Genomic DNA, 13,186 nt, shown 5'->3' on the forward strand with positions numbered 1-13,186 from the left:
GGACTGCTGGAGGGCTCACTCTTGAATGAGTCTATGGAAAACATTGGTTAATATGGCGGCATACGGTTCAGGCTCCTTGGAGAATCATAATCATTTCTGAGCTGGCTGACATCTTGCTATTTCTTTGGACATCACACAACTGTAGACGACACTGCCTGGAGACTGTATATCAAGACGGACAAGGACTCATAGAAAAAGATATTTAGGGCACATTGGAGGAGAAGATTATTTATGAGGTCTTTGGACCAATTTAAGTTCTCTTCATACTGGGAAATTTGTGACTGTCTTCAGAGGGATGGCTCTAAAAAACGTTTACAAAGAGAGGAAACATCTATCACATCTATCATCAACCACACCTTTTTCTTTCTTTTCAGCCCCCACCCTCGTAATATGACCCTTACCTGTTCCACAGAGGGTTGTCCCTTTGAGTCTGTGGTTAGTGACAATGATAAGGATTGAGCCTTAAACTTTAAGACATACAGTTATAAATCAACAAGGAAGAAAAAGTCCATTGTAGCATTTGACTAGAGAAGGGAGCACTTTCTCCTATCACAGACTGAAGTTCTGCACAGAGGGCTGGCCATCTCTTTGGATCTCATCTCCATCACAGAAGTGCTCCTTCCCACCTGTGCCTTAATCATAATGTTCTCATTTCCAGCGATTTTTAGAACACCTGGCAGAGTCCAGGTCCTAACTGTTCCTGTTAAGGAAACCCATGCTATAATGTCTGATTGACCCTTCTGTTGGAGAAAGCTCTCTACCTGCACCCAACTTCTGTCCCACCCTCCCAAAACACACCCTCACTTGACTCCTACTCATCCTTCCATTTTTAGCCTTTAACTTTCTTCTGGAAGCTAGGCTACATAACACTGCTATAGGTTTATCATGACAAACAACTGATAACAAGGCAATGTGCTGGATCCCAGTTTCTCCCTTTAAATTATAAGATTTTTAAAAAAATTTTATTTATTTCTGAGAGAGAGAGAGGCAGTGTGAGCAGGGGAGGGGCAGAGAGAGAGGTAGACACAGAATCTGAAGCAGGCTCCAGGCCCCGAGCTGTCAGCACAGAGCCCGACGTGGGGCTCGAACCCACGAATAGCCAGATCATGACCTGAATCAAAGTTGGACGTGTAACCAACTGAGCCACCCAGGCACCCCAAGATTATAAGATTTTTTTAAAGATTTTTAAAAATGTTTTATTTATTTCTGAGAGAGAGAGAGAGAGGGAGACAGCGTGAGCAGGGGAGGGTCAGAGAGAGAGGGAGACACAGGCTCTGAAATAGGCTCTAGGCTCTGAGCTGTCAGCACAGAGCTCGATGCAGGGCTCAAACCCACGAACCATGATATCATGACCTGAGCTGAAATTGGACACTTAGCCGACTAAGCCACCCAGGTGCCCCAGATTATAAGATCTTTAAGGGCAGAAAAGTTTCTACTTTTTTTTCTCATTGATTTTCCTGGGCCTTGTACAGTGCCTGGCCCTGGCATAGGAGGGAACCAATAAGTATGTGTATAATGGATTTGCTATTTTCTCTATTTTTTTAACATTTTCACACTGTATGTCAAATCGGTGACTAATTGTGGGTCTTTTTTATACCATCTGTGATTGAAACACTCAAAATAATCCTTATTTAAATGGCACAGAGAGATGATGGGAATTGCCAGAGTCTCCACCCCAAATGGAAACATTAAAATCTGCAAAGTGCTTGGCTTTCTTAAAGAAGTTGTTCTTGGAATCCATTAGCAAATAAATTCGTCTTCATTTGTATCATAGTTGGTCTAGAAATGATGAGACAACATCTCATATACTTGAGGGTTGCATTAGTTGAATGGCAGGTCATTTGGCTCACTCAGATGCTCTTAATGTGATTTGTTCCCAATCTTTCTATTTCCTTGCAGTCGGGACACCGACAACAGACTGGCCCACCGGCGGCAGACGATTCTCCGTGAAAAGGGGAGAAGGTTAGCTAACCGAGGACCAGCATACATGTTTAACGATCGCTCAACAAGCTTATCTGTTGAGGAGGAACGTTTTTTAGATGCTGCTGAATATGGCAACGTCCCGGTGGTGAGGAAGATGTTGGAAGAATGTCTCTCCCTCAATGTTAACTGTGTGGATTACATGGGCCAGAATGCCCTGCAGTTGGCCGTGGCCAACGAGCATCTGGAAATTACGGAACTTCTTCTCAAGAAAGAAAACCTCTCCCGTGTTGGGGATGCTCTGCTTCTAGCTATTAGTAAAGGTTATGTTCGGATTGTGGAAGCTATTCTCAGTCACCCGGCTTTTGCTGAAGGTAAGAGGTTAGCAACCAGCCCCAGCCAGTCTGAACTGCAGCAGGACGATTTTTATGCCTATGATGAAGATGGAACGCGGTTCTCTCATGATGTGACTCCAATCATTCTGGCCGCACACTGCCAGGAATACGAAATTGTGCACACCCTCTTGCGGAAGGGTGCTCGGATTGAACGGCCTCATGACTATTTCTGCAAGTGCAATGAGTGCAGCCAGAAACAGAAGCATGACTCCTTCAGTCACTCCCGATCTCGGATTAATGCCTACAAGGGCCTGGCAAGTCCGGCTTACCTGTCACTGTCTAGTGAAGACCCAGTCATGACAGCTTTAGAGCTCAGCAACGAGCTGGCGGTGCTGGCCAACATTGAGAAGGAGTTCAAGGTAGGTCTGAAACTTCTCTTCCCTGGTCACTCGAGGTGCACTGATAAGCTTCCATAGGTGCTCAGCATTGTGCTAGTTATTGTGGACAGGAGGTAATTTTGTATGTTTTCTTCAACAAGCTCTTTGTTACAATGCTATGTAGTAAAACTTGTGATCACCACCATTAAGGCACATTCTGTTGAGACTTTACATTTATGTCTAATTCTTATCACAACCTTGAGAAGCTGTTAGTTGCTTTTCCGATGAAGAAATGGAGGCATAGAAAGGTCAGTTGAAGCCCATGACCATCGAGTGGTCATTGGCAGAGCTGGGATCAGAGCGCAGGCATGCTGAGTCCTCCAGCCGTGTCTGTGTTCAAAGCACGGCGAGAGGTGTTGTTGAGGCCAGGAAGATGTATACGCTGAAGGAAGTCACGGTGACTTGAGAAGCACGTGCACACATAAATAAAAATGATACAGAGAGAAGTGAAGTTACTAGATGGGCTCTAAGTGATGTGCTCCGGTAGTCCAGAGGAAGCGACATTTAATTCAGTTTAGTTTTCAGGGGAGGTACAGGTACATGACATTTCAGCTCTGTATGGGCAGAATGCATAGGATTTGAGGAGGCTGAGAAAGAGGGAAAAGATGTTTCAGAGCAAGATAAGTTTTGCCTTTAGCTGCAAGGATACTTAAAAATGTCAAGAAAGATCTTGTCGGGGCGCCTGGGTGGCTTAGTCGGTTGAGCGTCCGACTTTTGCTCAGGTCATGATCTCGCGGTTCGTGGGTTCGGGCCCCGCGTCGGGCTCTGTGCTGACTGACAGCTCAGAGTCTGGAGCCTGCTTCAGTCTGTGACTCTCTCTCTCTCTGACTCTCCCCTGCTCACGCTGTCTCTCTCTCTCCTAGAAATAAATAAAACATTAAAAAAAAAAAAAGAAAGATCTTGTCTTTGATGATACAGAATAAAATAATTGTGGTTTATGGAATGCTTACTAAATGCTCAGCACCATGTTAAGTACTTTGCATATGTGGTTTCTTTTTTTCCTTTCTTCTTTTCTCCCTCCCTCTCTCTCTCTCTCTCTTTTCTTTCTCTCTTCCTTTTTCGAGGCAGGTAGGAGCAGAGGGAGAGGGAGAGAGATAACCTTTTAAGCTGTTTTTTAAATGTTTCTTTATTTATTTTGAAAGAGAGCAATTATGAGCAGGGAAGGAGCAGAGAGACAGAGAGAGATCCCAAGCAGGTTCCACACTGTCAGTGCAGAGCCTGATGTGGGCTCAAGCCCACGAACCTTGAGATCATGACCTGAGCCGAAATCAAGAGTCAAACGCTCAACTGACTGAACCACCCATGTGCCACCAATCTTTTTTTTTTAATTTTTAATTTAATTTTTTGAGAGAGAGAATGAGTAGATGAGGAGAAGGAGAGAAGGAAGGAGAGAGAATCTCAAGCCGGCTCTGTAGTACCAGGACAGAGCTTGATGCGAGGCTCAATTTGACTACCCTGGGATTATGACCTGAACTGAAGCCAAGAGTCAGGTGCTCAACCCACCAAGCCACCCTGGTGCCCTACACATGTAGATTCTTTAACACTTATGTAATCTCACTAATCCTCAGTTTCCTCTTTTGTAAAATGAAATAATAATAGCACCTACCTTGGGGCGCCTGGGTGGCTTAGTCGGTTAAGCGTCCGACTTTCTCTTGGGTCATGATCTCACGGTTCATGGGTTCGAGCCCAGCGTCGGGCTCTGTGCTGACTGCCAGCTCAGAGCCTGGAGCCTGTTTCAGTCTGTGACTCCCTCTCTCTCTGACCCTCCCCTGATCACGCTGTCTCTCTCTCTCTCCTAGAAATAAATAAAACATTTAAAAAAAAATAGCACCTACTTCATGTAATGATTTTAGCTTATCTCAGATCATATGGCTAAAAACTGAAGGATCTGTGATTTGATTACAGGTACATTCGAGCAGAAAAGCCCAAGCCCCTAACCACGCTATAGACAGTGGACAGGGGAGCATATGTACTTGCACACCTTAAAATTTGTCTCCGCGACCTGAACTGACTGTTTCATGAAAAGGATAAAGCTGTTTCCTTGTGACTTCCTTATATTATCTGATCAGATACCTGTTTAGAAGGGGCATGAGCCATTCTCCATTAGGCAGAATTTGTTTCATCAATTTGCCTTCATCGAGTCTATTTGGACCCGCAGTTAGCAAAGCATAGCCTGTTTAGAAGTCACAAAACCATTATAGGTCCCTTGGCATGATTTACAGAGAGGAGCCCGGCTAGGTGCTGTGCACATACCCATATAGACTTCCCCAAAATACCACCTTTTTGACTAACATTCGGAGCTCCTCGAACTTCTCCACCATCTCCTCTCCTGATTCTCCCAAGGGACGTTTTCATTCTCCCCAGCAGCTTCAGGATGGCAGAAACAACTAGCAAAGCTGTAGCTCTAGGAGTAACCTCTGCCACTGAGGCTATATGAATCAGGGAACCTTAGTTTTTTGAGGTGGAAAATGAGAATAGTATTTGCTCTAAGTGCTTCCTACCGCTCACTTTTCAAAATAGAAAAGCTTTCAACAAAGAAGAGACAAAGTGGCATAGTTCTTAAAGGCAGAGAGTTTGGGGCCTAACAGCTGGATTTAATGCCTAACTTTGACACTTAGTGGCTACATGATCTTGGACACCTTATTTAAGCAAACTGAGCAAGATGACCTAAAAGATTAAATGAAGTAATGTAATCCATTTGCAATGCAACAAACTCAAGCTGATAGGTTTTCTTGGTTAACATTGAGCTATAAATGGCCTTATTTCAATGTAAGACAAAAAAGAGGAAGTATTAGAAAGATTTGAATGAAGATGTTAATACATTGTCTGAGGTCAGCTCTGGCAGGTCCAGGGGTCCCTGAAGGATGGACGGTGTTGGCGAGAGAGAGAGTGAGAGAGCCCCGAGATTCCTTCTGATCACCAGGCAGGCATCTCTGTCCTGTCGGTCTTTGTGTCTCTATTTAAAGGTTCAGCAACAAGATGAAGTCATAGAAAGGAATTTCTTACAATGGGAGGCCTTTTGAGATATCAATTGCAGAATTATTCCGACCAAGGAAATAACAGAATGTTCTTAGTGAAAAACAGGATAACATATAAATTAAATTGTATATAGATAAGCTAGGAGTCATTCTGTCTGGCTTTCAAGAGGATGAATGATTCTGAATTGGTTAGTTAGTGGAAACTACCAAGGGGGCTCTATATGTATCAGTCTTTGCACCTGGGTTTATGTTTTAGCTACTCTTATCTATCCTCATCCCAGTTGCCAGTGTAAGGGAGGGTGTTTGAGGAATGAAGGCCTTGAGGAAGAGACTGCAATGCTTCACCAATTAGCAAAGATATATGTAGTAACTATATTCTGAACTTATCTGTACCTTAACCCCAAAATAGGCTCTTTGTCTCGGGGCCAGTCTCAGTTGTAACTCTTGTGTTCTTAACCCCCTTATTATGCAAGTCTTGGGTCTGCAAGGCCCATAGGAAGAGCCTTTTGACAATCATCCATAGTGCTTTCATCTAAAATCTCTCTTGCAAAGGCAGGAATATGCTTTTCCTTATGAGGTATCTGTGTTCAGAATATGGGTCTGATATGGAATATTGTGAGGCCTGATCAATACCAGCAGCCTCATTTCCAATATGAACCAGTAGTAGCAGAAGGAGATACCAGTTTTCATTTCTCATGGCAGGAGCTGTGCAAACACTGCCATTTCCTTGCTGTGACTGCCATCCAGAGAGGCCGGTGCGGCTCCCGGCAATACATGGTTTATATAAATTAGACAGAGATGTGTACACCAGTTTCTGTGTACAACATGGTGATTCAGCATGTCTGCACCTCATGCTGTGCTCACAAGTGTGTACAGCCACCACTGCTCCCTAACAACACTATTCCAGTATCACTGAATGTGTTTCCGACTCTGTGCCTTTCACCCTCCTGACGTATTCATTCCGTAACTAGAATTCTGTACCTCCCACTCCCCTCCACCCATTCTGTCCATTCCCCACACCCGTTTCCTCTCTGGCATCCACCAGTCTTTTTGTGGGTCTGTTCCTGCTTTGTTTGTCTGTTTTGTTTGTTAGAGTCTCCACATAAGTGAAATCATACGGCATTTGTCTTTCACTATCTGACTTATTTCACTCAGCATAATACACTTTAGCTCCATTCATGTTGTCACAAATGGCAAGGTCTCCTTCTTTTTTATGGCTGAATAATATTCCCTAGTATACACACCACATCTTCTTTATCCATTCGTCTATCAGTGAACACTTAGATGGCTTCCACTTCTTGGCCAGTGTAAATAATACTACAACAAACATCAGGGTCCATGTGTCTTTTTGAATTAGTGTTTTCATTTTCTTTGGGTAAATATCCAGTAGTGAAATTACTGGAGACTATGGTATTTCTATTTTTAATTTTTTGAGGGGCCTTCATACTGTTTTCCATAGCACCTGTACCGACTGATATTCCTGCCAACAGTGCCTGGAAGCTTCCTTTATTCTACATCTTTGGCAACACTTGTTACTTCCGGTCTTTTTAATTTTATCCACTCTGACAGATGTAAGGTGGTATCTCATTATGGTTTTGATTTGCATTTTTCTGGTGATCAGCGATGTTGAGCATCTTTTCAAGATGTGAATTTTTTATGTTTGACTATGATCTATACTTTCTAAGTCTTCCCAACATAATATTCATCAGCAATAAATTACAACAGAAGCATTTTCATTAAGTTTTCTTTTCTCCAAAGAAGAATCTTGGTTTTCAGACTTTATATTAGATCTTGTCTTTTGACCCTAATTTTGGTACAGTAAGTTTCTGAACACAATTTATTAAATAGATAAATGACATATGTTTGCTTTTCTCTGGAACCTTTTCAAATGTCCTGTGTTTCTCAAGTTCACCAACACCAGCTTACAAGATCTTACAAAGACCTATCAAGTGTACATTGTGTGCTTGCTGATGAAGTCATGAATGTAAGAGATACAGTGTATGCAAAATAGTATGATCATGCTGTGGGAAAAGTTGCTTACTTAGGTATTTCTTCTGACCCAACAGGTGATTTTGGCACAGTACACTATTCAATAGCTTTGATTCTGTTTTAGATAAATTTCCTTTCTTTGGATATGAAGAAAATCTTTATGTTGCTAAGACATTTCAGAAATCACTTAGCAGAACAGCAATTAAAGCACATTAAAAGAACAGTAAACCGAAAGATAGAATTTTTCTGTTTGTTTTCTCTACCAACTGTGAAGTCACTGATAAATTCCACTGCATCCCATAGTAAATGTGCTACTTCTCTCTTATTGTTTTTTGCTTTGCTTTGTCTTTCCTAGAATGACTACAAAAAACTATCAATGCAGTGCAAGGATTTTGTGGTTGGACTCCTTGACCTGTGCAGAAATACCGAAGAAGTGGAGGCCATTCTGAATGGGGACATTGAAATGCATCACAGTGGAGGAGATCACGGCCGTCCAAATCTCAGCCGTTTAAAACTTGCCATTAAATATGAAGTAAAAAAAGTAAGGTCAGGCCTGAAGCCGCATTTACATTATTTCCATTCTTATTGCTGCTACATAAGGATGAAGGGTTGGCATAATTATCGTGAGCTGGGTTTTGTTTTTGTTTTTTTTTTTTTTTTTTTTTGAGAGAGAGAGACACGCAGAGTGTGAGTGGGGGAGGGTCAGAGAGAGAGGGAGATACAGAATCCGAAGCAGGCTCCAGGCTCTGAGTGATCAGCACAGAGTCTGATGTGGGGCTCAAACTTACGAACCGCGAGATCATGACCTGAGCCGAAGCCGGCCGCTTAACCGACTGAGCCACCCAGGCGCCCCGTGAGCTGGATTTTTCTAACCAACAGTTGGATGAGGCAGGTCCTCTAATCATAGGAGCTGAGTTGTGGGTCCTGTAACCTACACTATACACCAGTCTATGTGTTTGGACGTCTGCACGTGTTTATGCGCTGATTGCCAGCCACTTTCCTTTACTTAACTAATGATATAAAAATGATTTCGTGTGTCCAGATGATAAGGCGTTGGTTATATGAGAGGAACATCCACGTTTGAGGCTCCGTTCCATGCCCCCTCTGTTGTTCTCCAATCCAGGACCAGCACCCTCACTTCCTGTCTTAGTACATTTGAACCCCTCCTGCCCCATCTGTGTCTGGGGAGCATTTTCAGTCTCTGTCCTCACGCAGTGCCCCCCCCCCCCCCATTCTTGACTGCTTCCTTAGATTAGGGATCTTTAAAAATACACTTTCTAAGGATAGGTTCTATAATAAAACAACTAGATATGCCCCCCTTTCTATCTTTCCAACTTTTTTTTTTAAAGATTTTACATTTAAGCAATCTCTACACCCAATGTGGGGCTTGAACTCCCAACACCAAAATTAAGAGTTGCATGTTCCACTGACTGAGCCAGCCAGGCTTCCTCTGTCCTCTCAGTTCTTTTCTCTTAATGTTTATTTCTTTCTTTCAAGAGAAAGAGAGAGGGAGAGAGAGACAGAGAGAGAGAGAGAGAGAATCCCAAGCAGGCTCCACACTGTCAGTACAGAGCCCAACATGGGGGGCTCAAACTCACAAACCATGAGATCATGACCTGATCTCAACACTCAACCGACTGAGCCACCCAGGTGCCCGTCTTCCCAATTCTTAATGGAGAGTTAGTTTCTCTCCATTATATTTCTCTCCACTAATTTATATCTTGTACATCTTTACATTTCAGTTAATAAACATCCATCTCATCTTTTCAAAGGCTATGTTGTTATATCATTATTTCATTTAATCAGCTTACTATTTAGAGGTGTTTATTACTTTCCTCAGGTTTTTGTTAATTTAAAATATTTGCTAAGTTTCCTTTAAAAACAGTGCAACAGTTTATATACATGCCAACAGTGTATGAGAGGGCTTATTTTTTCTACTCACAATAGTATTATTAAATCTTACCACTCTGAGAAGATAAACATTGTTCCTTGTTTTAATTACCTTCAAGGTTAACCCTCTTTAAGCATTTGTAGTTCCTTTAACCTTTCAATATTTTTATCAATTTTTATTTTACATTGTTGCTTCTTGTAGATTAAATAATGTTGCCCCCTATCATATATTCAGTGGTAGAAAATAAATATGTAAGAATTAAAAAATTCTGAGAAAAAACAAAAAAAATTAATTATAAAGTTTTGTTAATTGAAAGAATTTATGGCACAGGAATAAGAATACATCAGTGTAATAGAATAGGCAGTCCAGACACAGACCCATATACAAATGGGAGCTAATGAGGTTAGCATTGTAGGTCAGCACACAACAGATGGCCTGCTGTTTCAAGAAAGAATTTAAGGGGCGCCTGGGTGGCTCAGTTGGTTAAGCGTCCAGCTTTGGCTCAGGTCATGATCTCATGGTTTCTGAGTTCAAGCCCCGTGTCCAGCTCTGTGCTGACGGCTCAGAGCCTGGAGCTTGCTTCTGATTCTGTGTCTCCCTCTCTCTCTGCCCCTCCCCCACTCACACTCTGTCTCTCCCTCTCATAAAAATATATAAACATTTTTTAAAAAAGAAAGTATTTACACATCTGGGCCAGTAGGATTTATTTATTGTTTTTACCTTTTTTTTTTTTTTAATAGAAAGCAGCAGGAAAGGGACAGAGGGAGAAAGAGAGAGAATCCCAAGCAGGCTTCATGCTCAGCACAGAGCCCAATGAATCTCATAACACTGGGTTCATGATCTGAGCTGAAATCAAGAGTCTGAGGCTTAACCACCTGAGCCATCCAGGTGCCCCTGGGCCAGTGGGATCTTTACATCACTCTTTCTAGATGGACCAAAGAAACCCAACTTATAATTGTAAAAGTCCTTATGCAAAGCATTTATGAATCTTTTTATAATATTAAATTTCAGGAAATTCTCCATGCTTTCAAAGAAAGCTCATGAATTATAAAGGAAAAATTTGATAAATTGAAGTCTTCTAATTTATATAATACACGTCAGAACCTCCTACCGCCTTGCTTGGTGCTTGTCAACTAGATGTTCTATGTTTGTTCTTTAATTCTTTTTTTTTTTTTTTTTTTACAAATAGTTTATTGTCAAATTAGTTTCCATATAACACCTAGTGCTCATCCCCACAAGTGTCCTCCTCCATGCCCATCCCTCCTCCCCCCCACATCCATCAGTCCTCAGTTTTTGTCAGCATTCAAGAGTCTCTCAAGGTTTGCCTCTCTCCCTTTCCACCCCCATTTCCCCCTTTCTTCTCCCCCTTGTTCCTCAGTTAAGTTCCTCCTAATCCTCCTATACGTGCAAACATATATTTGTCCTTCTCTGCCTGACTTATTTCGCTCAGCATAACCCCCTCAAGGTCCATCCATGTTGCTACACATGGCCAGATTTCATTCTTTCTCATTGCCATGTAGTATTCCATGGTATAGATAAACCACATCTTCTTGATCCATTCATCAACAGATGTTTGTTCTTTAATTCTAACAGTAGTTTTTATGTGAAACCGCAGAACAAAATATTTAGAATGCAAGAGTTGGTGAACATCTCTTTAATCAAGCTATCAAATGTTTTGTCACTTCCCTGCTAGTTTGTAGCTCATCCAAACTGTCAACAGCAGCTTCTGTCCATATGGTATGAGAACCTCTCCGGCCTGCGGCAGCAGACCATGGCGGTTAAGTTCCTCGTGGTCCTGGCGGTGGCCGTCGGATTGCCCTTCCTGGCTCTCATTTACTGGTTTGCTCCGTGCAGCAAGGTATGTCTGTGAGGCCTGGGGCTTACCGTCTGCTACAAGTATGTCAAGCTATATATGCCACAGCCAGTTAAGCAAGGAAAATTCTGTTTCCCAAATGAAAATTTCATGGGTGTCAGAATTGGATTTAAATGATATTATTGATTTTAATATTACAAAAATAACGTCTATTTGCTATAGGAAATAGAGGGGAAAAGTGGGTAGAAAATTAACTTGTCATATCACCACTATTAAATTGAGAAAGAAAACCTAGTTAACTATGTTTCTATCCTTTCTGTCCGCACATCTATTCCTATATCTTTTGAGGTTATAGTATGCATTGAGCACATAGTTCAAATATAATCCTAAAAGATAGACATTTTTTTTTTTTTTGGTCTTTTATTCCTCCTCTGACAAAGTTTGAGACAAAAGTCACTTTTTTGTATTTACTTTAGCTAATATGGCCAGATAAATCTTAACCTAAATTGAGAACAATCATGTAAATACTAATGTGATGCTTGTTTCAGTGAAGACGATTTATTTTAGGGATGCAGTACTCCGTAACTGGGCAGCAAAGATAGCCTGTCAGCAAAGTCCAGGTGCCCAGACTTTGATGAAAATATGTTCAAATGGACCCAGCCTTTCTTTAGTGGGAAAGTACAAGTTTCCTTAGTGAAACATGTGGACCTGTTATCCGGCACAGAATTGAAGTGCCCAAAATCCTATTCTTCCATGTTTTTGAAACCACATCTCTGGAATGTTTAAGCTCCACGTTGAGAGTCAGACTGAAATAATTTTCAAGCTCTGTGGCTGAAACATCTGCTGGACCATCCATGTGCCCTGTGAAAATGTCAGTTCAGTGCCTACTGTTCTTAACATGGCCTTGACTCATTCTCAGACATTTGTAATGTGTGGATGCAAACACATGTATCCCTTTGCCAACATACTGTCTTCCTCTTACATAGTCACACACTTGCTGCTTTAGCTTAGGGACCTTCCTAAGTGGTTTATGGTGACAGCAGGTGCAAGGCCTTCTGCGGAGAGGGAACGACACAATTCCTTGTGGGGGCAAGGATAGGGAGCTGCTGGAAAGTGGGCGTTTTCTCCTGAAGGTAAAAGCTATCATCCTAGGGTTTTTTTCCCCTAAAAAAGATGAAGCCACAAAACTGAGCTTTTATAAGTAAAACATAAATGATGAGAATAGTGAGATTTACTAGAATTAGAAATTTGTAGCATAGATTTTCTTCTAGAAAGTTATAGTTTTCCTTTTCTTCCCTTTTTCACAGAAATGACAGATGCCAGTCTGAAACAAAAGTCCTGAATCATCCTTACGGGCACATGGGCTGCATCTATGCGTGTAGTGTCTCTTCTCTTTCTAACGTACATTTCCTGAGTCTTCAGAGATTTGAGCTGAATGAAGTACTCGGGGGTGGGGATGTTCTGAATTATCCCTCTTCACTGATTACTCTGTGATCAGTTAAATTACAGTATCTTCCTAGAGTGAATAATTGTCCTTCTCCATATCCAGTGGGTTCAAAAGCACAATGCCTTCCAGACTGCTTGCTGTTCTGAAGGAGACTATTTGGAGCAGTCCGTAGAGTTTCTTAGATTGTGACTGAATCCTAATTAACCTGATTTCCTTTACCATTTCTTCTTCGCTGGTCATGTTTCTTTCTTGGCATCTGTTTTCTATCTTTGTGTAGGAATCTTGAGGCAAATAATTAAATTAAAAGGACACTGTCAAGGTTTTTTTTTAATATCTAAAATCTTTTTTACTGCCTATTATTTAGCCTCTGAAGCAT

At 41.7% G+C, this 13,186-nt stretch overlaps 1 protein-coding gene across 1 annotated transcript in view; it reads left to right on the forward strand.

Moving 5' to 3' along the window:
• Positions 1-1,894: 1,894 nt before the first annotated feature.
• TRPC6 (transient receptor potential cation channel subfamily C member 6) overlaps positions 1,895-13,186 on the forward strand; it is a gene marked incomplete at its 5' end in the record, with an annotated part of 41,102 nt that continues 29,810 nt past the window's right edge. The window contains 3 exons of the mRNA XM_039216535.1: positions 1,895-2,674; positions 8,015-8,200; positions 11,244-11,408. Of these exons, the coding sequence (XP_039072466.1) occupies positions 1,895-2,674; positions 8,015-8,200; positions 11,244-11,408 (1,131 nt within the window). The remainder of the gene's footprint in view (positions 2,675-8,014; positions 8,201-11,243; positions 11,409-13,186) is intronic.

The sequence above is a fragment of the Hyaena hyaena genome, unplaced genomic scaffold (assembly GCF_003009895.1).
Source record: "Hyaena hyaena isolate Hyena2069 unplaced genomic scaffold, ASM300989v1 scaffold_638, whole genome shotgun sequence".
NCBI lineage: Eukaryota > Metazoa > Chordata > Mammalia > Carnivora > Hyaenidae > Hyaena > Hyaena hyaena.